Raw genomic sequence first — 26,903 nt, 5'->3', positions numbered from 1 at the left:
AAGCTCAATTTTTAGCATCATTACTCCAGTCACATGATCCTTCAGAAATCATTCTAATATTCTGATTTGCTGTTAAAAAAAACATTTATTATTATGTTGAAAACAGCGTAGAATTGTTTTCAGGTTTCTTTGATAAATAGAAGTTCAAAAACTTTTGACTGGTAGTGTAGGCTGATTATTCTTATAGATTGAAGCAAATGTGCTTTAGCCAGTATAAAGAGTATGAAAATTGCTCTGAGTTGCTGCAGAAAAAAAAAGAGCAACAACAAAAACGTTGCTGGAGACGGGCTTATTATTGAAAATGCAACCTGATTGTCTGCCAGCAGGAGGCGCTTTGAGAGCGGTAGAACTAACGGTTTCTCCAGTAATGGCTGTAAATAAATCAGCTCCTTTTAAAAATCATATCACCGTTACTGAAAAAAATTATATCGCGATACATATTGATGTTGAATTATTGTCCAGCCCTAGGTGGTCCTTGACCATTCAAAGTGGCCAAGGTTCCCAGACCTTCTGCCGGCAGTCTGAAGGTCTGGCTATGCGAGACTAGATCCCCATTAGTGGTTCTTTGGCTGATTTAGCATGTTGAATTTGCTGGTCATCTTAGCGAAACGGTGTACAAGTAGAAAAACTACTGTCACCTGCTGGTATGGAAAGTAGTTTTTTTTCTCACACAAATGCAGAATGTACATGCTAGTTGACTGTAGTCTCTGTGGTGTGTTCAAGCTCAACTTTTTGGCCAGGATGTGGGCGACATGATGCAACACCACAGTTAGCTTTTGACGCCACTAGTTCTTTGATGTTGGATTTCACATTGATTTAAATTGAGATTCATGGCTTTATTTGTAAGTTATCTTTATGTTTGGAGGCAGGGAGGCGATTTATTTTGTGTTTAAGCTGTAACGTTTTTCTGCTCTTGAAATAGTGCTCTCATGGGGTTGGTTTGCTTAGTTGCAGTCTCTCAATTTTACAATTAAGGGTTAGGATTGTGAGCACCGGTGCATCAGAAGGAAAACTGCACATTTACAGTATCGCCATGTTCACCGGTAAAGTGTGAAATTGCTCTTCTGCCAGTCTGTGACCCCAATATGACTGTAAATCTGTGGCCCTGCTCCTCTCCCACAAACTTACTAAAATGTCCAGTCAACAGCTCCCATTATCTGTAATGAGAGGCCAGTGACAGTGTGAGGGAAGCACTTTTCAGTTGTTGATCTACCCATGTCCTGCTTTTAGAAGATAGGAAACTTTTCCATCTACATTGACAAGATGGATACAGAGTTCTACCTGTTTAAATGATAGCTATACGGTAAGGAATGACATTTGATCTGAACCTGCATATTCTGACCTTCTCATTTAGAATACTTTTTTCATCCAAAAGCAATTGATAGTTCTGCATTTACACAATGTAGGATAAAGTGCCTTGCTCTTCATTCAAATGACAGGCTGGTGGACTGATGATGATAATACCTTTCATCATCATCGTTCTTCATGATCTTGCTAAGCAGGCTGTCTTCCATCATTACCTAATGGCAGGTTTGATTTACGTGTTAATTCCCATCGTTGCCATGGGAACAAGTTGCCTGGGTTGTCTTGACAGAATAGTTGATGGTAGATTTTACCCTCTGGTTTTACACAGCCAGCTCTGATGAAAGAAATTTTCTCTTTAGGAGAACCTGATGACAGAGACCAGTCCAAACTAGAGATGAAGATGTGGGACCCAGATTGTCCGCTGACCAACAAACAGATTGACCAGTTTCTTGTGGTTGCTCGGTATGTTTTTGCAATTCTGTAAATGCAAGTGTCAAACACTGAAATTGATTAATATTACCATGAACTATATATTGATTTTGTTGTTTAAAAACAACAACAAGTTGACTTGTCTCTACAGTTTGTTTGGTTTCTGAATATCCTTTGAGTTTCAATGGTATAATGCTTTTGTCAGCCAATAAGTCTATGCATAAAACATTGTTGGCCATGTTTGTGATCCAAATATTGTTTCTTTATAGCAAAAGGGACATTATAATTTAAATATGCCCAATTGAATTGAGAGCTTGTGAATTTGAATCAAATCAAATCAGGAAATCTGTATAGTTACAGATATCTGTTACAGATAAATTTGCACCGAACAATCGCATCGTCCTCCCCCAATCCCCCCCGTCCCCAGCCCCGACCCCACTCTCCATGACTCCATCAGAACAGATCTGTTTTTGGGTTGTGAACTGCAAGTTGAGAACCACTGCTGAAGAAGACACTGGAAACTGTGTCAACGAGGAAACTGATGGCATAATTAAATTTGCATGTTGAATCTGGTGATCTGTGTGCAGAGCGGTTGGTACTTTTGCTCGAGCGTTGGACTGCAGCAGCTCTGTCAGACAGCCCAGCTTACACATGAGTGCCGCGGCAGCCTCACGAGACATCACACTGGTACCCATCCCATCAGCACCATCTGTCTCGCTCTATATATCCATTGGAGATGTTAAAAAAACTTGATTAATTCACTCCCTATCTGTCTGTCTCACTCTCTTAAGTTCCATGCCATGGACACTCTGCACCGGCACGGCTATGACCTCTCCAGTGCTCTGAGTGTGCTCGTTCCTCAAGGAGGGCCAGTGCTGTGCCGGGATGAGATGGAGGAGTGGAGCTCGTCAGAGGCAAACTTATTTGAGGAGGCACTGGAGAAGTACGGCAAAGACTTCAATGATATACGGCAAGATTTTGTGAGTATGCACAGAAAGCAGGGATGGGAGAAGAATTGATTTGATGCATTGTGACTCTTTTTCAAATGATTCTAACGCTATTGTTCAAAAGTTTGGGGTCGGTAAGAATTTTTAAAAGGTTTTTGAAAGAAGTCTGTTATGTTCTCCAAAGCTGCATTTATTTAATCAAAGATACAGTACAAAAAGTTAATATTGTAAAATATTATTAGAATTTAAAATACATTTTAAAATGTATTCCTGTGTCATGTTATTCCCGTTATAGCAAAGCTGAATTTCCAGCAGCCATTACTTCAGTCTTCAGTGTCACGTGATCCTTCAGAAATTATTCAGATATGCCGATTTGGTGCTCAAGATACTTATCAATTTTGAAAACGTTTGTGCTGCATAATATTTTTGTGGAAACGGTGATATTTTTTTCAGAATTCTTCGAAGAAAAGAAAGTTCAAAAGAACAGCATTTTTTTTAAATAGAAATCTTTTGTAACAATGTAAATGCCTTTTCTTTCACTATTGATCAATTGTATGCTTCCTTGCTTAAAGTATTAATTTCTATAAAAGAAAAAACTAACTTACGCCAAACTTTTGAACAGAAGTGTACTCTGGACAAAATATTACAGATGAGAGTCACGCAGTGGGCAAAATCTTGAACTCTTGAAAATACTTCACTTCGCAGGACACAATATATCATACTTTTCTTAATTTATTATTTACTCAATATTTAATTTTCATGCACTGCAGCAGTAAATGCACACTGACTGACAACAGCAAAATTTATGCTTGATATGATCGTATACATGCGTCAGCGCAGACATATTTTAGTATTTTTATGTGGAATGTTTACACTCAATTTTTCCGTGTGCTACTTGGCTACTAAAGATTAAAGACATCGAGAATAATTTTGGAATTCAATCGTGAGATGCCTCAAGATTCTCACCCTATAGCAGATAGATGTCTTGGAAGGTGCTATAGGGAAAAAGAAGAACAGTTTAAAATGGATTGTTATATGTGGTGCTGTTGAAAAAACAGAAATGATACAGTTTAGAAGAGCAAAGCAGAGAACGACACTTCAAATGAAGGGATGAAAGAGTAGCAGCAGAGATGAGGTGATGTGAGGCTGAGAGTTGAGAAGATTGGACCAGCTGAAAGGGTTTGATTTGGAGCATGTTTCTTCTTGACATAACTGAGTACATTTGATCCGTTAATTCAGAGACAAGGGTACTTATTTGTATGGGGGATGGAGTGAGAGCTTTGGTGTTGGGGTGTGAACACAAGGAAAAGCTGTTTTCTATTGCTCTGAGAAATGGGATTTCTTTACTATGTGACTTCATTTCTCAAAATGGAATGAAAAAGAACTGCACTTCTACTGAGCCACTTTGTAGCACACAATAAGAATCACTTGTTCAAGAACACCAAGTAGTCCCATAGAGATTGACTTGGTGGGGTGGTTTAAATGGTGCACTGGTTTTCTCTTACTCTTTGTTTCCCTTTTGGTCTTAAAGCAGTAATCAATAGTGACTGATTTGTGCTGTGATTAATAGATAGAAGAGGAGGATTTAAAACATCATCGACCATGCAGGGTTCAGATATCTAGATGAGTTTGTCTGGCTGATTCTGCATTCATTCTGTACATGTAGTTTTAAAGAGTTTTTTACATTAAATTTCAAGTGGTCTAATTGTTATATTATAATAATTCATAAAATTGTGTTAAACTGTAGTAATAAGCTATCATAATGATACGTTACATTTATAACACCTTGACAAAGTGCATGTTGTCACATCCCCATATACAGAATGAGGGAAATTACTAAAGATAAAAAAGGAATTGTATAAAAAGGGCTACGTTTCTCACATGTTTGTAATGTTATTTCTCATTGTTTTAAAAAAAACTTTGTTTTATTTGGTTAAAGCATGATTTTAACTGTCATTTTGTTTTAAACATAACTTAAGCATAACAGTTTAAGAATTAATCTAATGATTTCCATCCTTATTCCTTACCGGGTTCAAAAACCGAAAGAACGGCAAAGAAATCAGCCACTAAAAATACATAGCAGCACCTCAGGATGTTAATCTAAATGTTCTTCATAACACCAGCTGTCAGCACAGAAACACCTCTGTGCTCATTTTTATACTCTGCTCACCCTAGCATAGATGCGGGCCAAAAGTGGGGGCTCGGCCAGCTTTATATTAAGATTTTTTTTTTATTCTTTGCACCCGTTTCATGCACGTTTCCTTGCGCTCAGCAGGTGCTCATGAATAATCTTGTGCGTCTGCATGTGATTCTAGACATATCACGCTCAAAATAAATATTCCATAAATTCTGACCCCTTTAAGAATGAAGACAAGAGCTGTATCTTCAGTGAGACACTGGCTTTTGACGTCTTAAATAACTTGTGTTTTATTTCAGCTTCCTTGGAAGTCGCTGACCAGCATCATTGAGTATTATTACATGTGGAAAACCACAGACAGATATGTTCAGCAGGTGAGCAGCGTTTTTAGTGTAATTAGTTTAAGAATTTATGCTTTACTTTAATAAATTAACTTTAATTATCTGGAAATCTCTTCCTCGGTTTGTTCTGACTGTCTTTGATCTCGCTTAAAGCTTAATATTATCATTTTGTACAGAAACGACTGAAGGCAGCTGAAGCAGAGAGCAAACTGAAGCAAGTTTACATCCCCACATAGTGAGTTTTAGCATCTGTTAAATATCAGCTTTTCGAAGATCTGTACGCCATTCACATGATTCAGAGGGCCTTTTGTATTAGGATCAGTCTCCGCTGCATCTCCAGTGACCACTTGTGATCGGATTTCAATTTTGCATGTTTATAAACTAGGGATGCACCGATACCGATCTCCTGTTCTCGTACTCGTTAAAATGCCCCAATACCAAAAGCCGATACCACACAGCATGTGATAAGCGCCATATTCAAACAAAGAAACACGGACAACCGAACAACAGACAGCAGAAGGAGTTAAGGTTAGCACACGCATCATTTGGATTAAAACGAAATCGTAAAAATAAAACCATTCATAGGGGCATTCACTATAAACATAATTTATTTTCAACCTTAGGCATACACGACTTTCTGACTTTCAAGTGAATCTAACAGCCTGTGTGAAATGCGCTCGGCTGTAGCCTACTAGAACTTGTCCCTCTCATTCTGCACCAGTACAAATACGTGCAGGTATGAGGGGCCGTACAAGATACTGTTTTATAATGTACTACAATACTGAAGTGCAGATAATTGCCACTATTTGCAACAAGTAGTATACTTGATAGTAGAAATCCTGCTATTTTAACATAGTGTAAATAGGTATTTGCACTTAGTGTAAATAGCATATTGCTAAAAATACTGCTATTTTCACTTATTGTAAATAGAATGCATTGCTAATACGAGATTTGAAAAAGGAGGGGAAAAAATTCGGCAAAAGATGGGATCGAACTCGAGTCGATGGTGTCAAAAAGCCAACAACAAGCGTTTATCCATCTGCGCCACTGCAGCTGTTGGTTTACAGTCACTTTTAACTAAATGTAAATAGACACCCAGTATTTTTTATTCCAAATAAAAATATCGGTATCGGTACTCGGTATTGGCAAGTACCAAAAATAAAAGTATCGTATCGGGCGAGTACTGGAAAAAGTGGTATCGGTGCATCCCTATTATAAACCCTCCTGTAGAAGATTATATTGTGAAATCTAATTAGCTTTTTGCCTCACAGCAACAAACCCAATCCTAACCAGATCTCCGTCAGTAACGGCAAAATGGCTACTGTGAACGGTGCAGCAAGCACAGGCAGTTTTCACACAGCCGGAGGCGGGCGCGCATGTGAGAGCTGTTTTGGTGAGTAAAGACCCTCTTCGCCTAATTACAGTCAACACAGGCGTCCAATCAATTTCGCTGCTTCACCCAGAGGACACGTCACACCTCCTGTAATCAATGGGGCTAGATACTGCATTTTCACCCTTTTATCTTCCAATCAGATCAATCAAAGCTGCCACATCAAAATCTGTGTGATCAGCAATGATTAGTTTGGATCTATATGACTTTTTAGTAATGAACGCACAGTGGGGAGCATAAAGGGAATTTCATTCCTCTCAACACCTAATTCTATCATTGTGTTTTAGGACATTTCTTTATATTTCTCTTTAGTTTGCAATTACATTTTCATGAAGGCTGAGTGTTCCTTTAGACAGACCTAGTTATACAGAATTAATTGAATAGGAAGGAGATTTTCCTGAACAAGAATATGACACATCAGGCATAATTCGACCTTGTAGTGCACTTCTGGGTCATTCATTTATTCTTCTCTGTTTACAGCCGCACAGTCTGCTCAGTGGTACTCGTGGGGTCCTCCTAACATGCAGTGTCGCCTTTGTGTGTCCTGTTGGATGTATTGGAAAAAGTATGGTGGCCTGAAGATGCCAAGCAGAGCTGAGGGGGCAGAGGAAAAAACGCCTCCAAGCCCTGCACCCAATGTAAGTACTATTCTGACAGTGTGGATCTGCATTGAGGCAAATTATTTTATTCCACAAGGATGCATTACATTGTTCAGAAGTGACAGTAGACATTTATAATATCAGTGTTATTTGAATTAATGCTCTTCTTTTGAACTTTCGTTAACACTTTTGTATAGGGAGCAATTCTTACTGTTAACTAGTTGCTTATTATTGGCATGCTTATTATTAACATATTGGATGTTTATTAGTACTTAGAATGCACATATTCTGCATGACCATATTCTACATCCCTAATCCTACCAAGTACCTAAACTTTCTATTCGTAAAAGAATACTTAAAATGTCACATCACTGTTTTCAACATTTACAATAAGAAATTCTACTGTTGTTCATTATTTAATTCTTGTTCATAATATATTAAATTATGCATTGTTAAAAATGTGTTCATAGAAACAAACATTAACCTAAATTAAATGCTTTGAAAATAAAAATATTTTTCATTGCCTGCATATTTTATCTATTGGATTAACTAATGTTAATATATAGAGCTGTATTGAAAAGTGTTATCATAGTACCAATACCATTTTAAAAAATTTAATTTTGAGTGTCAAAATTTTACAGTAAAAACACATTGTGATTGGCACAAGCCATTTATCCTGGATGCGAATGAACAGAGGTCAAGGAGACATCAGGTCTTGTCTCAAAACTTTAAGAAAGCCATGATATTCTCTTTCACTTTCTGCTGTTTTCCCACCGTACCTCTTTATTTTGATTGTATTTCCATTGTTTTTCTTATATTAATCCTTCATTTCTTTCATTGTCTGTCTCTCCATAGGAGATGCGTTCTCGTGGCCATGGCGCCCGTCAGTCTTCCCACATGGTTCCGATAAGGAACAGCGGCAGCCCCAAATCCTCCATGAAGACTAAGCAGGCGTTTCTCCTGCAGGCCACGCGCCTCACCAAGCTGGCGCGTCACATGTGCCGCGATCTCATCAGGCTGCGCCGGGCCGCGCGCCGCCCCTTTGTGCCCATTAACTGTGGTGCCATAAAGGCGGAGTGTAAGAGCTCTTTAAATTCCTAACTTCAGCCTCACGTGCAAACACACACAACCACCCACACTGTCCCACCCACTCTGTTCCCCGACCACACCTGCCCACATCTTGCTGTCATTCCTCCCCTCCATCTTCTGTCTTGTACTGTTTTTATTATTATTATAATTATAATTATTGTTATTATATTTTATTATATTTTTGGTTTTTGTATTCTCCCCACCCCATTTCCAATAAAGACTGCCTGTACTTGTTGACTTGGGTTCAGGGTTTTATGATGTTTGAATTGAACATAAGCACATTTTTAGCACTTCTCTCAGTTTGTTGAAGAGAGTTTTGTATGCACACATCACACACACAGACTTAGAAGATGCCCTATTATGCCTGCTTCATCGTACATTGTAAATTTACTTGAAATGCATATCATAGTCTGAGCCTTATATTTATTAAAAGCTTCAATGAGAGACTTGAAAGACTTTGCCTAAAGAAAGCTATATTTTGCACACTGATGTACTAAATTGACTAAGGGTACTGGTTTAAAGTTACAGTTTTTTTTTTTTGCTGAAAGTCTTCTTATAAGCTGTTTTGGTTTTGCATCTTTTTTTCTCTAAATCTAATTTCCTACACTCCTCTTACAGTGTTTTAATGCAATTGGCACCACTATTAAAAGGGAATGGGATATATTTTTGTGTATTCTAGGTATATTTTGGGAGGATTTTAGGACTATAGATTTGGTCTCAGAGTTGGATTTGCAGAGTATGGGATTTTAGTGAGTAAAGTCAAAAACGTATACATATTTTGTGTGTAAATACTGTACATTTGTGAATAGTTACTCTTAGACTGGACAAAAAAAGCCTTTATGGCTTTTAAAGTCAAGAGTGAATTGTGGTGTTGGGACGTTCTCAGTACAGTTTAGGCAGAGGGATCTCTTTGCTTTTGTGCAGAACAAACACTCTGGGATCTGGGATCTTTCTTTAATTGTTTAGTTCATTTTCAAAAGATTATACCCACAACTGCTTGATCAAACCTAAACATAGTACAGTTAGTACTAGGAAGTACACTCATTCAACATGTACATGTTTTATGTAAGGCTTTTGGCCTTTTTAAATTTATATTTTTATTGACCCATTATAAAATGTGCAATAAGATTTTATTTTTTGACTGAGATCAAATTAATTATTAGGAATAATTACATCAACAGAAGAAAAAACAAATCATAGTGGTGCGTGCCAAGATTTATAGTTGAAATACTGTCCCTGTCAGGAAAATTTAAGGAAGTATGTACCTTCTGAGTGTGGATTGTCCGTGTATGTGTGTTAATGCCTCGGCTTTAATTTTTGTCGCTACCGCTGAACTGCCTCTGAATACAGACAGTTTCATCACTGATTGTACAGAGAACATTAATGTCTCCAAGGGAAGAATATGTCTTTATTTTATTGTAGCAGACTGCTATACAAAACAATATTTCATGAAGTATTATGTGGAATAGCTAAATGAATTGCTATTACGTGTGCAACCGATCAATCATTTGGTAGCTAACATTGACAGGCAGTTCAGAGGCATGCATGTATGTAATGAGATGATGAAGTGTTGTTAAAGTAATTCTATTGTGCTTTTCAGTAATGCAAAGATGATGGACTATCAGTCTCATTTTTGGTGCAGTTTATGATCTAATTAATTAGATGTTCAATAAGTTGGAAAGCGTTGTTTACGAAATATTGAGTCATGCAGTTGGAACAAGGGTAGACAAAAGTTCCCTAATGTGTTTGTTGTTCTGATATTTAAAAGCTGAAGTTTGTTCTCTTAAGAGTTTGCACACTAGTCTGTAATTTGTCAAAAGCCCAATTTAAAATGCTGAGTAAGTTGGTCAATAGCAGTAATTGATTAGGACTTCGTGTCTTGGGAAGTGTTACGTTGGCACAGAAAAGAGAAATGGCCCTAGACAAGCAGTTTTAAAGGGAAGGATCTGCAATGATGGCAATAATTTAAGATTTTGGGGGTTCTTAAATAGTTTCTGGTTTATTATTTGTCATAGAAGATGTTAATTAACGAAAAACACCGAGTTGGAATGAAAGGGAAAGATGATCTCATATTTTTTTCCGTCACAAACTCAAAACCCCCAAATATGCAACACACTTTTAAACAAGCCCAAAGATGAGGTTACAGATCATGGTAGCCAGGCTTTGCTCTAAAGGCAGCTGTTTCCTCTTGACAGGCACTTGTAAATAGGTCACTTTTACAGGGAGTCAATTCCAATCACCTGCTCTGCAACTATCCAATCAGAAGTTGTCCACTCAGTTTTGCATTGCCCCCACTCCCATCATGCGAAACCTCCATTCTATGCTTCCATTCCACCTCTGTCTCCACCCCAAACACGTCTGTATGTATCCTCAGCCATAAGAAGTTGTTCTGACATGTGTCCTGAAGCACGAGGGACCCGGGTGGGGGCCGCATGCTCTTTGGTTTGTCTCTCTTTTATTTTTCTTTGTGTGAATGTCTTGTGGGCAACCAAAACACAAATAAAACCATGGCTGAAACCATCCTATCTGAGTCCTTGTAGTTTCATGTGTCTTGTGTACCTGTCCATCACTCTGTTGCACGCACACCGACAGACCAAGCAGAGCAGCGGTCATGTGAAATCTCCCGACAGCATGAGCTCCATCGGCTCCTGCCTTGCCTTCACACACACACTCATAAGAAGCCGCTGTGAATGCAACATTGCATTTGTTTTCCTCTTTCCAACCTCATTCAACATGCTGGCTAACTAGGTTATGTTCAACATCTTGCCTGCCCATCAGAGATTGTGCATGAAAATCATGGAATAATCCGGTTTAGTGCATTGAAATGTGGCATACAAATGACACTATGAATCATAAGAGTTTAATAAAACACATTGGAAACCATGAGGATTCAAAGGTGAAGAAAACGGTTTGTTACACACATAACAGTCAGAGAACCGCTATTTCAGCACTTCCCCAAAGGCACAGGTTCATTCAGTTGAATGGATTTTGTGTCAGTAGATAATGCATCACCCAGTTCAGTGATGTTTTTTCTCCGCATTCGATATATTGTTGAAGAGGTAATGAATTGAAGTTATATCGGTACATCTTCAAGACAGCTTCTCTCCAGGTTTGCCAAGTCAACAAGAAGTACTGCTTGAAGAGAATGGCTTTAAACAACTTCCACTCCTCTGGAGTTTTAATGAATTTTAAAACGAACCAAAGAAAGTTGGAGGGATTTTAATGGGTTCACTGTGGTCAGATCAATGATCTGGAGTTCAGCGGAAAGAAATATGTTCACTAGGGCCTAAAGAACGAACCGAGCAGTAAATGAGACTTGACTCTGCTTGCTGCTCCCATGAAAATCGTGGTCTGGTCAGAAAGATTAGTCACCGCAGGGTTGGTGTATCACCACGACATCCATCAAGCTGGCCTGTTCGGAATGCCTCATGTTGGTGTCTTAAGTGTGAATGTCTCTTTCTTGCTCTTTGACTTGCTTCTATCTCCGTTTGTTCTGTACTGCCGGTCGATGAATAGATATGATCCGGGTGTCAGAGGGCATGACAGGGCGACCTATGAAGCCAAAATCTTCCCCGAGGAGCACCCTGACCAGCATCTTGCAGTATCTTGGTAAGACACAAAACATTAGAATTGCCTCCATTGAGCTGTAACTCTCAGATCACAGTGAATATCCTGTCATTTCAGAGACTTGTCCAGCAACCCATGTTCAACGGCCTCATCGCACCCCTGGCCTACAGGTGCAGCCCCCACGACGCCTACTTTCCTCTCTTCCCAGCCATGGCCCACATGGCATGTTGGGAAAACGGAGCTATCATCACCACAGCAGGGTTGAATCTGCAGAGAGGAGAGCCGGTGCTCCAGGACAAGGTGGGTTTACAGTTAAAATACATAGCACTCTTAAAAATAATGGTTCCAAAAAGGGGGTTTTGCAGTGATGCTATAAAAGACATAGAGGAACCATTTTAGGTTCTCCAAAGAACACTCTTTTGACACAATCTCTATTCACTTTTAAAAATAACGGTTCCAAAAGGTGGGTTTTGCAGTGCTTTTTGGTTCCTCAAAGAGCCTGTGAACGGTTCTTAAAAGAACCATTGTTTTTCTAAGTGTGAAGAACATGTTAATAATCTAAAGAACCTTTTGTGCAATGGTATAGATGTCAAAAATGAATGTCATTATAATATGCTTATTTCTTACACACCTCTTTTTTGTCATAGAAAATCCAGCCCATATTGTGGGACCCATTCTGGTAAGTAACAATGACTTGATTCACTGGTATCACTGGTTTAGACTAAAGCAGGAAGGTCTCATATATTATCAGTGTGCTTTCATCTGGACTGGAAGAAAATGACTTATATAGCATTCGTGTTGCTGAGAGTGAGAGATTCTATCTTATAACATATTCAAATGCAGATACTGTTGATGCTGTGAATTGGTTCAAGTGACAGCTTCAATCTCCAGCCTCGGAGGTTTCCCACAGATTATTGCGGCTGGGTGAAATGGAAATGAGAAGTGAGAGGCAGCAAACAAACACAAAGGCACTCACTGTTCATCTATGAGATGAATAATGTAAATATAGTGGATGGATCTTCACCTCATTTTTGCCCTGCCATTTCTAAAACTGAAGAAGATTAAAAGTTGCCTTATTTTTCAATCTCTATACATATTATTTGCATCTTGTGGGACCAAACAAGTTTATAGATCCCAGGTTGAGTTTCAAGCTAGGACACCAATATAAGAAAATTGCTTTGTGTGTGTGTGTGTGTGTGTGCGTGCGTGTGTGTGCTTCTTGTGATTTAAAATTTATTACAAGTCTGTACTTTGGGGAGTAACTAAGTTAGTGAGAAACACCAACAAGATTATAATAATAACCAGCCATCTGTAAATTATTCTGTTTATTACATGACTACTTAAATAAATAAATGCAAAAAAAAAAAATTTGCAAAGACATGAAATATTGATTAAACAATTTAGCTATAATTATCTTAAATTTTTTTTTTTACCTTTCACTAAGAAAAATAATCAATTTCAAAACAAAAAAATATCAACCTATAGCAACACACTAATTTTATATATGTGAAATTTTTTTTTTTGACAAGATGCTCTTCCAACTTATTTTTTAATTTATTGCATTTGAGACTCCTGAGCTTCTAGGCATCTATCAAATATGTTATGCTCACTATAAAATGAATACTGAAGTCCTCTGAGGGCATATAGTCAGTAACTCTTTTGCAAGAGGTTTGCAAAAGTGCATCAACGGTCAGAAGTATTTTGAAATATTTTTAAGATTCCCATCTCCTTCCCTCTTTCAGCAGCATAATGGAAGCAGCACCGGTGCCTCCAGCCTTCGTGGCAGTGGCCTGATGCTCCGCAAGAGACGACCCAACTGGATCGATGCTCCCGATGACAGCTTCTTCCTGGTTTCCCGAGAGACGAGGTGTGCAAACTGACCTCGCTATCCATTTTGGCAGTATTTCCCATGGCATCACACTGCTCAAAAACCCAAACTTGTCATGCCTTGTTCACTAAGGGACACTGAAATACACTTTTGTGCACACTCGTTTGGTTAGCTTATTCGGTTAGGTCCGTACATAGCCTAGAGACAAATTTAACAGAAAACAGCAGGGCAGACACACTCCATGTCAAAAAGCAGTCCTTACCTTGTTCTTCCATGATTGGCACCTGCAGAGATTATCCCCTGAGATGGCATGACACATCTGATTAAGTTTCCATCATTTTGATTCAATCTTCACCTAAGAGTGACTGATCTTGGTGACAGGATTGGCACATGTGTAATTACTGCATTGGTCATACCCAGTGACAGTAGCGGGTAAGAGGGTCTAAGCCGGAGTTGTCAGTGTAGGAAATGGGCGAGTCAATCTCGGATGTCAGGGACAATTTTTCAATAACGAAGATCCTATAATTAACAATACCCATGATCCCATTAATCTGTGGTGGCATGGAAAGACAACTGAAAAAGAATTATTTTTGATGCAGATTGAGGTTAGTTTTAATCCAGAGAGATGAGACTCCACAGGTAACTGAACACTACACTAACACATACACTACCAGTCAAAAGTTTTGAACACACAAAACTTGTTTTTTAATTTTTTTTGAGATTTTTAGGATTCTCATGATCCTAAAACCTGTTATGCTTAAATGCTTGGAAATAGCTTTTTAGCCAAATTGATTGCATTTTTTTTTTTTTACATTAATTTTACATTATATAAAATATATTATTTATTTGTTTATTGTTTATTACATAAATCACATACTTCCATTAGTTATTTCAGTTATGCTAACTTTGTTATTTTTTAAATCTTGTTTTATTTATTTATATATGTGTTTATTGTTTTTTATTTGAGTTTTATTTAGTTTTGTTTTGTTTTTAACAAAATTAATAGTTGTGTCCAAACTTTTGATCACCAGTGTACTTGTCTCACTGCCTTGCAGTTATGCAGACCTTTGTGAATGCACTTTTTTATTTCCTTATATCAATGTAGAGTCATAGCAACATTTATCAGTAGAATTGTTCGGCAGTGCTATTTAGACTGGAGATGGTCTCCACAGCCATCCTCCATCATTTTGCAGTAATATGATGAAAAGATTAACTTGTTATTTGCTGTTAATTCTCAGTCAACTGAAATGCAATATGAAAGGATTAGGAGCTGCAGACATTAATGGCTCACTTTACCAAATATGTAAAACTGCATGAATTTAACACATCCACAATGCTAATGAAATCCCTGTTTGCAGTTGGAGTTTAATGTACAGACTGGATGTGAAATGTTTCTTAAGTTCTAGTTAGATTCAAATTAAACTAAAGTTCAAATGAATTGCAAATGAAGATGTTATTTTGAGCAGGGGGAATTGGACACATGGTTTGCCCTGTTGTTTCATGGATCAAAATGTTTTTGACTATTTTTAGTGACTCTTTGCTTGTCTCGTTTTGTTGCTGCAGCTGTTAGACACCTGAACATGGTAAGATCGCACGCACCGTACACAAAGCCTAAACCACATTACCTGTGGAGTCTTGCAAAATGTATGAAATGTATGACCGAAAGAGACACTCGATTAACACCTTTCTGGTGGCTTTTGACACCTCAACCTGCAAAATGTGTTTTTATGCTTAATGTAGATCAGACAGACAGAAGTCAGATAGTCATAATAGTTCACCCAAAGCAGCAAGGGGTTTGGTTTTAATATCTTTGGCATTGAGATGTAGGTGTGAGCTGGAGCTCGAAGAAAAATGCCTCTCCACTACAGCCACATCCATATGAGCCATGACTTGCACAGCTCCCTATGGCCTCCAGCACTGGAGCGGATGCTAGGCTAAATTTAGCGCCCCTGCTCTGAAAGATTAGCCTTTAACTAGGCAGGAGACCCAGAGACAAATGGGATCTGGACTGGGGCTCAGCCTGGTTCTCTAACAGGTTTACACCAGACTGTCAGGAGTCTCTCTGGCTGAAATGGTACTCTGATGCTTGAATTGATGTTAAAATAGATAGTAAAAACATTACATTTGAATGTTTCTCATTCTGGAGTATTTGTAGCGTTAAAGGTTTGCTGTTGCTTTGCAAAAGAACTAATCAAATCCATTAGTGGAAACGCATGCACCTAATCATAGTTATATCAAGGCTCTGTGGTGGTAATGAATGAATATGTGTATTTGTGTTAATGCTGTGTGACCTGATCATGAGTAGAACATTATTTATGTCACTAAGCCATGTTGATTCGTGTTATTTTGCTTAATAATTACAATCTGTTGCATCTGCAACATGCCGAGGTAAACACAATTGTACTATGTGGTGCACACAGGAAAACCAAAGCTGTACAGTTTCAATAAAATTTTCTTTCTTGATATTTTTTAAGCAAGTAATTGTGATCATTCTCCCCTCAGATTGCAAAGCTTGCAAAAATATGTTAAAGCATGTTAGTTGTTCTTGTGTTTTTCCTGTCACAGTATTTTATAAATAGTTTTACTTTAATATTTTACAATATATATTGAATCGCATATATATTTAAAATATTTAATAATTAATACACTACTGTTGAAAAGTTTGGCTTGGTGAGATTTTGAAGAGTTGTTGAAAGAAGTCTCTTATGCCCACTGAGGCTGCATTTGATCAAAAATACAGTAATATTGTGAAATATTACAATTTAAGACAAATGTTTTTTTCCCCCTATAAAATGTAATTTATTCCTGTGATGGCAAAACTCAATTTTCAGGATCATTACTCCAGTCTTCAGTGTTACATGATCCTTCAGAAATCATTCTAATATGCCGTTTTGCTGCTCTGTTTTATAAATGTTGATGATAAAACATTATTTAGCAATTTAAAAAAAAAAATACAGTAAACTACCAGGTGTGTTAAATTAGCTTTCAGGGATAATAATAAGATATTTTTTTCTTATATCTTGCATGGTTACATCAATTATAGTAAAAATACATACATTTATCCAGTTCAGTCACAAATCATACCTAAAAAAAAAGTACATATTGTGTATTGTTAAATGTAAGTTTTGAAAGATTACATTCTTAAAGACAATGATATGTTGTTTTTTATCTTCCTGTTCCTCTCAGGAAAGCCAGAAGGCTGCTCTCCCGTTCACAGTTAAGAAGAGCGTGTAGACAACCATGTGAGCAGATCAGCCTGCGCAGGGTCCCCCAGGGGCCAGCGCAGGTGCCTATCCTGGCACCCCCTCACCCCAGTTTACGGATGCGAGGCCCAATCGTCATCCACGACTGACCCTCATCTGCATTGTTCCCTCAGCCTGTTAGCCTGTTCTGTCAGTTTCTCATTTGCTGCCTAACTCCGCACTGCACAGGCCACAAGCCACTAAAACGCTCCTTATTCCTCATATTCTACTTCTTCTTGAACTTTCGCTTCCTCTTCAGGACAAAAGGCTCACAATAATAAAGCATTTAGCTAATAACTAAAATGATACTTGTATATTCAGAATGCACTTGGACGGCAGCCTGAAGCCCTTGTTTCAATATCTTCCTAAGTACTGAATGCTCATTAAGTTTCAATACAAACACTTTTACCTTGCAGCAACTTATAACATTAGCTCTAAGCACTTGTTTGATGAGAATCTATGGCTTTGGGAACTAAACTTACAGGGTTCCAAGTGGCCATGCCACAAATGTGTATCATGTACAGATCAATGCTGACCACTCAACAGACTCTTTTGGGACGTGTTAGTGTACTCTTTGTAAATTCAGTTAGCTCTGCACTGAATGGTTTCTTTTATTTCTCTGTATCCTCTGTGCGTTTCATGACAAGTACAAGTTTGTGAGCTGTTTTTATATTGTATTCAAGCGAGGACTGGATTGTATGTTGAGTAACTGGCTATTAGGTGGTCTTAACTGAGAGCATGTTCAATAGATTCTTTTAACTGGAGATGTTGTAATGATTTGTGAAAGTCAAAGCAGCCTTTGCAACTCTTAAATATTCATTCAGGACTTTAAGGTTCTGTTCCCCTGGACATTGAAGACTCTTTCAGATGCCAGTAATACCCTTTGGATGTTTTTAAGGAAGAAAATCATTGGCTTTTTTAACTTCAAAGGGCAATGTGACAGCATGTGACAGTGAAACAATAAGCTATTTTGTTTTCTATGCCTCATACATTTCTGTTGTATTTCATTGTGTCACACATTTACTGAAAAATGCTAAATAAAAAAAGCGCAGTACAGATTGTGTATCTGTGTAATAATATGAAAACCAATTGATGATGCATGTTGGTTATAAATACAGGCAGAAAAAAATTACAACAAACTAGAAAGGCATACAGTATAACATATAGAACTTATTGTGCAAAATAATAATTAATTAGGTCACTGTTAGGTTGAATGGAAAGTTCACATAAAAATTCAATTTCATTTTCTCACCCTCATGTTTTTCCAAACCTGTATGACTTTTGTAAAACACAAAGGAAGATATTCAGAAAAAAAGTTGAAACATTCTTCAAAGTATTATCTTACGTGTAAGAAAGAAAGTCATACAGGTTTGGAATGACACGAGGAGGAGTAAATAATAAATGAATTGTCATTTTTACGTGAACTATACCTTTAAGACACACATTTTCATTTCCCCCAACACATTGATTGTAAGAAACAACAGTTTACCAGGTAGATCAACGTTTTCTGTTCGTTTTCGCACTCATCTTGAACTTTGTCAGCCCCAGTGAGTTGGTTGTGCCCTTCAGGGTGTCACGGTACCAAGCGTTTATGTGGCAGTAGATTACTGGATCCAGTGCACTGTTCATGTAGGTTAAAGCTAAAGAGGCATGAAAACACACCATGAGGAATTCCGAACAGGGAAACACTTGAAGGAAGATGCCAAAAGCGACTGTAGGCAGGAAACACAGAACAAACATGATCACAAGAAACAGAAGCAATCTCACTGCTCGCTTCAGCCTGCGGTGAGCCCTCTGGCGACTGTGGACATGAGAGAAAACCCTCACAAAACAGAAGACCACCAGTGCAAATGCTAGCAGGACCTCTATCAGCTGTACTGAATTACATATCTTCATTTGAACCGATGGCCATGTCCATGAGAAAAAACTATGGCATATGAGATTTGATGAGTTTTTCTGTGGTGTGAGAACCAGGTTCAGGGCGGGTGAAAGACGAAGGAGTAGAACACCCATCCAAACCATGCTAACCAACATTATTGCTTGTCTCACACTCATTCGACATATGCGATGGTGTGGGTGAAGAATCCTGAGGAATCGGTCCACGGCCAAAATTGACATGAAAGCCATGCTTGCTGAGTGGCTTACTGATATGATATATAAAATGAGGCGGCAAAAGGATTCGCCAAATATCCAGTCTTCACCACGAAAGAGATAATCTATGTGGAAAGGCAGCCCAGTGAGGAGTAGGAGGTCAGATATCACCAGGCAGAAGAGATACACATTGCAGGCTTTCCATGGAGACTTGAAAAACAAAATCCACAGAGCAAAGACATTTCCAGGCAACCCAAAGATAAACTCCACAATGAGAATGGGCTTTAAAATGGAAGAAACAAGGGTCTGAGGTTCAGTGCAGGAGGTGATGTTACTCATGATGAAAAGCAAACCTAAAAGTAAATTAATATTGTGTTAACATAATGTTAATAACTATAAAACACTGAGAAAACTCCAGATATACTTTAAGATAGGCTGTGCAATACAATGTTCTCCAATTCTGTTCAGTTAATGGTGAATTCTAGTGGAATAAACACGCCAAATTATCTTAATCCTATATATCTCTGGCAAAAGAATGAAGAAAATATCATTAAGATTAAATGACTTTTTAGACTTACCAAACGATCAAGGCAGGAGTTCTCGTTATCGTGAAGGTTAGAGAACAATTTTACAAGTTGCAGTAAGTTTTTGGGAAACGATACCACTGTGGGCGGAGTCGAGGAAGATCAAATGATCTTTATCTTTGCTATCTTTTAATTTTATTTAGATCGCAAATCAGTCACTACATATGCGGCGAACGCTAGGCCTATATGCTGGAAAAATTAGCCTACATAAATCGAAAGAAGAGTCGAAATAAATTTTTGAAATGTGATGTCACTTCAGGGCATTGATGTAACTTACCTACTTGAAAAACCATATTGGGAAACAACTGCTGTAAGAATCGATATTTTATGTTATATTTTATTTTAAAGTGTAAAATCTAGTTTATTTTAAAGTGTAAAATCAATAAAAGCCAAGCAGGGTGTGTGTTTTTAAAAACGGCTATATTCGACTTTTATTCGGACAGTTTGTATAACGTTACACTCTCTTTTGCTCGAAAATAAGTAATGGCTCTAGTCTACACTCATGACCCGTGTTATTGCAGTGAGCCGCCGAAGCTCCAGTGGCGCAATCGGTTAGCGCGCGGTACTTATACAGCAGTACAAAGCAGAGCAATGCCTGGAGCAGAGTTTTGCACGATGAAAATATAGGGGTGTCTCTGTAAAATCGCGTAAGGACACTAGACTGTCCCAGCTGATCACTTAACTAAGCATACAATGAAAACAGGTCCATAACTCACACTGCTACGTAAGGCGATTTCAGTGTTATTGAGCAGTAAACGTGTGGGCATACAACGGAAGTGGTTTGTGTGTGATCCCAACGAACAACGTGGTTGGATTGTCGCAATGTATTTTACGTCTGCGTCTATGGCGGCCAGTTGCCTGTAGGAGGCAGCATTGCATAAGTTTCAGCAAAGCAGTACGCTCTTGAGACAATTCGCCACGTGTTTAAACCGCAACGCCCTGGAACTTTATTTACCCTGAGGTGTGTGATGTGAGGGATGTGTTCAGGAAGGGTCATTCTGAATATACAGTTCAGAAATGTACAGTTTATTTTTGTTTTGTTATTTTTTCCCCGTCTCCTTTTCGCTGGCTAACTGTAGCCTATGTTTTCTTTACAGCGAAAATGCTTCATGTGTTTATTGACAGTTTTTGTCATTGTCATCCATGATTATTTTACTTTACATTATTGTCTTTTTAAAAGTAGTTGTCTATTTTTCTTCACAGGGTTTAGAGGTCTGTGTTGGATGTTGAATTATATTAGTCATCCAGAAACATATCTCATCATAGCAATGATTTCATATGTTTCTATTTAAATGTATGTTCTTGGCGTGCATTTACATGTAAACATCACATTTACATATAAACAGCACAGACTTGTCAAATCTTTTGGTCTGATCAGATTTCATCTAAGCTCTACCACTGCCAAAAGTGTCATGTCAAAATCCCACAAAGCAACCGCTTTTGAATCTTGATCGAGAAATAGTCCTAGAGCAGAATTCAGAAATAAATTCTTTCTAATTTTTTGATTACGGACTCTTTGAATCAATTTATTAGGGAATTGATAGCTAAAGCTGAAGGGATCTATCTATCTATCTATCTATCTATCTATCTAATTATTTTTTAAATACACCGTAAACAGGTTTGTATTTATCATTAGTCAATCCAATTAGTTTCAATCTTATACTTTTATCAATCAGCATCACAAGAACCAATACCAGACTGAAAAGTGTGTCCACTTTTCAGTAAAACAAATAATAAAATAATTTTTTAAATATAAAATAATACAAACTAAATATTGTTTATTTTTAAATAATGTTATACATTTTTAATTAAAAAAGTCGTTAAAACATGATGTTAAAGCAACTGTATGTAGTTCTGCAAATATTTATGACATTGCCTCAGTTAAGTGAGTATAATCGCTGTCGTAAATATATCAGTTGTGATTACTATGAATTGCTGTACATGTATATTTGTTGCTGCTGTAAAGCAATCCCCTCTTTTTGTACCCGCTCACCAAACTTACGGGAGTGACAACAGCATTAACCAAACTCACACCCGTAGATTTTCAGGACTGACAACCGCATTCGGATTGATCGGATCCAGATTGGATACTGTGTGTTGCAAGTTCCCTTTTGTACGCTATGGGGAAACTCCTGTTTACTCTGAAAACTGAGGCCTGATTTGTTTACGTTCGTGTACCTGCACGAAACAAATGGTGCTTCAACCCACCAAAAGGGGTGGAGATGACTGCTATATAAGTCGGCTCTCAGTGCCATTTTGTCAGAATGTTTCTCCTTCAGCAAAAGAACATCTCCACGCTGGACTAGCAAGAAGCCAGTCAGAAGCAAGAATCTGCTTCAAAAGAAATGCAGGGAACCCCCGCATGACATCACAATCGGCTTTATCCCCTTCGGTGGGTCTGAGGAGGAAGTTGGCACCAATGACTCTATGTCGCTGACAGGTGGCAGGGCTTATTCAGTGGCTGGCCAAGCTGGCTCAGCCTTTCACACAATGGCAGTGCTCCAAGTTTTTCTGGCCAAACTTCTCTGCATAATGGACGAGTCCATCCAGATGTTTGTACAGCCATGGATGGTTTTGCCGAGTGGTTTACGTTAGAAGTCATTGCAAGCCAGAAGGCTCCATCCTCCCAGCAGCATGCAAAGGCCTTGCCGCCTCCGGCCCAGCCCCAGCCTAAGTCTGAGCCTGGGCTTCAGCAGCGGCCTCAGATGGCTAAACTCTATCTGTTTCCTAAGCTCCAAGGTCCACAGCCCAGAGTGACATTGGACCCTGAGCCACAGAAGCTGTCCTGATCCCAGCACAGAGAGGAAGCTGAGAGGGCCAGTTCCCAGAGAGGCCGGAATGCCCTCAAAGAAGCCTCACACTCACTCTCCATCCCCCCGCTCAGCTCTGGGTGATGGAAGCTCTGTTGAGGCTGGGCCCATCCTTCTCACTCAGCATGTGCCCAAGCAATCTACCACTGTGATAGCGGACCCACATACTCAAAAGAGCACTTCTCCTCTTCTCATTACCACGAGTGTCAGTTCCCCACCTCCATGCGGCGATCTGCCACTCGAAAGACTCAGACATCTTGACACCCGGCTCTAGGCTCCAGTTCGCTCGCAGACCCCCTCATTTCAGAGGTGTCATCCAAACTTCGGTACGGGATAACAACTCTCATGTTCTCAGGGCTAAAATGCAAAGTCTGCTCGACAAAGGGGCTGTAGAGATGGTTCCTTTAGCGAACAGCAAGTCAGGCTTTTACAGCCGCTACTTCCTCGTTCCCAAGAAAGATGGTGGGTTCAGGCCCATCCTTGATCTCCGTCACCTGAACCGCACACTCATGAAACGGCCGTTCAGGATGTTGACTTTAAAACAGATCCTTGCGCAAGTATGCCCCGGAGACTGGTTTTTATCAATGGATCTGAAAGATGCATAATTTCACATCCATATAGCCCCTCATCACAGACCGTTCTTGAGATTCACATTTGAGGGAGTGTCTTATCAATATACAGTCCTGCCTTTCAGACTGTCTCTGGCCCCATGCACTTTTACGAAGTGCGTAATCATGGCCTTTTCCCCTCTGAGACAGATGGGAATCCGCATTATGAACTACCTCGATGATTGGCTTGTGTTAGCCAGATCGGAGCAAGAACTTCTCGTTCACAGGTCACTGCTGCTCAGCCACCTGGAGCATCTTGGGCTGAAAATCAATTTAGCCAAGAGCTCTCTGTCTCCCAGCCAGCGGGTGGTCTTTCCGGGGACATTTCTGGGCCTGGCTAGCGGCTAGCGGCGTCATTCAGAATCGGAACTTCTCGTCCCCTCAGAGTTTTCCAAAGGATGCTCAGCCTCATATCAGCCGCCTCCTCTGTGCTTCCATTGTGACTGCTCCACAATTTTGGCTCAAAGCCTGGATACCGTCTATGTCTCAGGGTAAACCACCACTGTTCAGAGCCGTGGCCCCTTGGAAAGCTCATCGCCTGTTTCAGACAGGCGTTCCATTGGAATTGACCTCCAGAAGGAAGGTAGTCCCCGAGTTGATTCAGCTGCTATCGGAAGCTCCTTGGCCAATTCCAGGAAGGACCTCCTCTCTCAAGCGAGAGGCATGATCTGGCATCCCTGGCCTGAGCTGTGGAGCCTTCATGTTTGGCCCCTCGATGGGAGTCTTTACAGCTCCCAGTGAGGGTGGCTAATACCATTTTGGAGGCTAGAGCCCTGTCTACAAGATGCCTCTATCCCCTTAAAGGTCAGTTTTTTCTGACTGGTGTGCAGCAAGGAACGAGTACCTGTCCTCTTGTGACGTGTCACCCATTTTAACCTTTCTGCATAAGCTGCTGGATAAGGGGCGCACCCCTTCCACACTCAAAGTGTATGTGGCAGCCATCGCGGCGAATCACACTCTCATGGCTGGGCAGTCAGTCGGCAAAATGACCTAGTCATTAAGTTCTTGAGGGGAGCTCGGAGGTTGAATCCACCTCATCCTCATACTGTGCCAACATGGGACTTATCCATAGCCCTTAAGGCCTTAAGGGAACTGAGGTTAGTTACCGGAGTGTTTTCAAGTGTGGTTTCGGTAACTTACAGAGATGCAGATATGAGCTGTGTGTCATCTGAAGGTTTTAGATCCAGTCACTGTTCTCGACTGGAGCTGCTCCCATCGATTTTGTATCCTATGCACTGATCTATTATAGATCCATTATAGATCAGTGGTTCTATGCGTGACTCAAATGCTCTCCAACCAAATATAAAAGCTGCTGTCAGTTAATGTAATGAAGATTTGATGGAAGACCTCACAGCTCGATTGACTCTTGTCATGTCAAAAATTGAAAAGATTTTTCCGTTTATGGACGTTGCCATCTTTGATACTACTTTGGTCATTGTCGCTGTTACTTGACTTCTGTTATACATTCATACAAACAGTATTCAAAATGCTATTGTAAGTTACTTTCAATGATTTAAAAAACAATGAAATAATTATTTAAATAATAATAATAATAATAATAAAGCTTCTTGAAGCAGTGTTCTGGTTGCCTATCTGTGATTCATGAAAACAGTCATCATAAATCTTCACTTGGGATTTAGTGCTAGTTAACCAGTTTAGTACATCTGTTACTCATCTGTGTCCCACATCAGTTTTTCTATAAAATACGAGCCATTTACACAAATGATAAGATCAGCTTTAGCTCCTTTACACAAACACACATGTGCCTTTACCCATAATGCCCTGTGGACAGGCTGCTGGAGTTCTTCTCTGGGGAAATAATGGCTTAGATCAGGGAAATGATGCTTGGGCCTGAATGTCCGTTACCAACCATACTTTAGTTTAAAACATCACTTTGAACTACTCATTTGAACATTAATGTGTGTAGCGCAGTTACCAGTTACTCAACCTTACTCATCTCAGTCCATGCGGCAGCCTTCTGCACATTAACTGATCTTTAGATATGACTTGTGTTAAGATGTTTTTGTCAGGTACAGCACTTTCATTTGACTGAAGGAGATCACAGATACATTCTCCACTTACTTGTTTACATTGCTTATGTTGTGTTTTCACTCGGCAACAGTAATAAGACCCTTGGAACATTTCGGTTCTGTTTTTTCTCACTTTGGCGGAGTCTCTAACAGCTGCTTGGGTGATTTGCGCATACAACATTCTGTTCCTCCCCTACTCCGCTGAGACATCATTCGGTGCTTCTTCATATTCCTCTTCACGCTTTCTTAAAGCGTCATAGTCACAAAAATTTAGTTAAATTTCTTCACTTTCACAAATGAAATCTCTATTCCGCCTCATAGGGGGGCATCTGGTTTTCATTTTAGGTATGACTCACAGATAAATTGGAGAACTATGCAGTGAAATTCCTGATTAAAACATTGGCAGCATTTTTAATTCTCTCAGAGTCATGAATCTTCGGAAAAAAACTAAAATTTTCACCTTTAACCCTCAAAGTTGAGTGTTTCAAACACAAATTCACATTGTCTAGCAATTCTGCTTTCAAAAAATGCAGAATTATTGGCCAAACAACAACAATAATAATAGCAAAAACATGACACAACTTGCATTGTATTTGTTTTACATCAAGATTTTTGGAAAGCTCATAATGTTTCGACATTGTCCATTAAAACCGCCTTGCAAAAAAGAATGTTAGAAGTAATTTAATGTTTATACAAAGTAGTGAAAACCGACACGCCAAACTGGCCTACACTTTAAACATTGTCTAGCAATTCTGCTTTCAAAAAATGCAGAATTATTGGCCAAACAACAACAATAATAATAGCAAAAACATGACACAACTTGCATTGTATTTGTTTTATATCAAGATTTTTGGAAAGCTCATAATGTTTCGACATTGTCCATTAAAACCGCCGTGCAAAAAAGAATGTTAGAAGTAATTTAATGTTTATACAAAGTAGTGAAAACCGACACGCCAAACTGGCCGGATTACACTTTAAGATGTACCTAATGCTGCTTTCTACATGATGGAACTGACATGCTTTCATAATCGCTCTCGTCTTATCTCTTTTTTTTCCAGTGACTGAACCTCATTCCCTTTCGCCCTTATTTGAGCCAAGATAACCTGCATCAAACATATCACTGAGGAATGCTTCACAGAGGCCTTTTAATCACAAAAGCTGCACATTTCTTCTGTAAGCACATGACTGAAAGAAACACCTGGGAAACATCTTGAGCACTATGCATTGTTCCTCTGACATAACTGTTGTCATAATCGTCATGCCTTGTCTTCTTCAGTGACTGACAGGCTTCATCATGTGCTACACTGCTAAATGCTTTGTAAAGATGAAATAATACATGCCTGTGAGTTTTCCAGACAGTTTCTTACCATTCTTGTCAATTCCTGTGGATGTTAGATTGTGGGAATGGGGATGATGTTCCTGGAAAATGTGGTTTCTGTGGCCAGTGAATGCACTAGGAGTCCTGAGCCATGCTGTTTCCAGAGGAGGACATGCTGTTCCTGTCCCTCCAAATGCTTGGGAATAGCAGCCAAGCTGTGGCTCCGACGAACCATATATTCTGCCTTTTTTCACCAATCGTCATGCCTTGTCTTCTTCAGTGACTGACAGGCTTCATCATGTGCTACACTGCTAAATGCTTTGTAAAGATGAAATAATACATGCCTGTGAGTTTTCCAGACAGTTTCTTACCATTCTTGTCAATTCCTGTGGATGTTAGATTGTGGGAATGGGGATGATGTTCCTGGAAAATGTGGTTTCTGTGGCCAGTGAATGCACTAGGAGTCCTGAGCCATGCTGTTTCCAGAGGAGGACATGCCGTTCCTGTCCTTCCAAATGCTTGGGAATAGCAGCCAAGCTGTGGCTCCGACGAACCATATATTCTTTTCCTTTTTTCCCCCTTTAGGCT

At 39.2% G+C, this 26,903-nt stretch overlaps 2 protein-coding genes across 4 annotated transcripts in view; one reads left to right on the top strand and one right to left on the bottom strand.

Moving 5' to 3' along the window:
- Positions 1-17,930, top strand: part of LOC107728718 (metastasis-associated protein MTA3-like) — a 36,006-nt gene extending 18,076 nt beyond the window's left edge. Inside the window, exons 7-19 of the mRNA XM_016539008.1 lie at positions 1,665-1,767; positions 2,322-2,421; positions 2,526-2,714; positions 5,118-5,192; positions 5,336-5,394; positions 6,431-6,552; positions 7,030-7,187; positions 8,004-8,226; positions 11,754-11,846; positions 11,922-12,104; positions 12,452-12,483; positions 13,547-13,671; positions 16,819-17,930. Coding sequence (XP_016394494.1) covers positions 1,665-1,767; positions 2,322-2,421; positions 2,526-2,714; positions 5,118-5,192; positions 5,336-5,394; positions 6,431-6,552; positions 7,030-7,187; positions 8,004-8,226; positions 11,754-11,846; positions 11,922-12,104; positions 12,452-12,483; positions 13,547-13,671; positions 16,819-16,984 — 1,628 coding nt within the window. The 3' untranslated portion in view covers positions 16,985-17,930. The remainder of the gene's footprint in view (positions 1-1,664; positions 1,768-2,321; positions 2,422-2,525; positions 2,715-5,117; positions 5,193-5,335; positions 5,395-6,430; positions 6,553-7,029; positions 7,188-8,003; positions 8,227-11,753; positions 11,847-11,921; positions 12,105-12,451; positions 12,484-13,546; positions 13,672-16,818) is intronic.
- A 334-nt stretch (positions 17,931-18,264) lies between these two features.
- LOC107728709 (oxoeicosanoid receptor 1-like) lies at positions 18,265-20,348 on the bottom strand. 3 transcript variants are annotated; one of them, XM_016538993.1, is made up of 3 exons: positions 20,207-20,348; positions 19,544-19,564; positions 18,265-19,318 (listed from the first exon to the last, which is right to left on the bottom strand). In XM_016538993.1, the coding sequence occupies exon 3, from the start codon at positions 19,302-19,304 to the stop codon at positions 18,372-18,374; it is 933 nt and encodes a 310-aa protein (XP_016394479.1). In that variant the 5' UTR covers positions 19,305-19,318; positions 19,544-19,564; positions 20,207-20,348; the 3' UTR covers positions 18,265-18,371. The 3 variants fall into 3 exon arrangements, with proteins under 3 accessions (XP_016394479.1, XP_016394480.1, XP_016394478.1); XM_016538994.1 differs by lacking the exon at positions 19,544-19,564 and having other exon boundaries at positions 20,266-20,321; XM_016538992.1 differs by lacking the exon at positions 20,207-20,348 and having other exon boundaries at positions 19,544-19,883.
- Positions 20,349-26,903: the final 6,555 nt, after the last annotated feature.

This window comes from Sinocyclocheilus rhinocerous, unplaced genomic scaffold, assembly GCF_001515625.1.
Source record: "Sinocyclocheilus rhinocerous isolate Xijiao unplaced genomic scaffold, SAMN03320098_v1.1 scaffold2172, whole genome shotgun sequence".
Taxonomy (NCBI): Eukaryota; Metazoa; Chordata; class Actinopteri; order Cypriniformes; family Cyprinidae; genus Sinocyclocheilus; species Sinocyclocheilus rhinocerous.
This window is presented reverse-complemented; position numbering and strand designations above follow the sequence as displayed.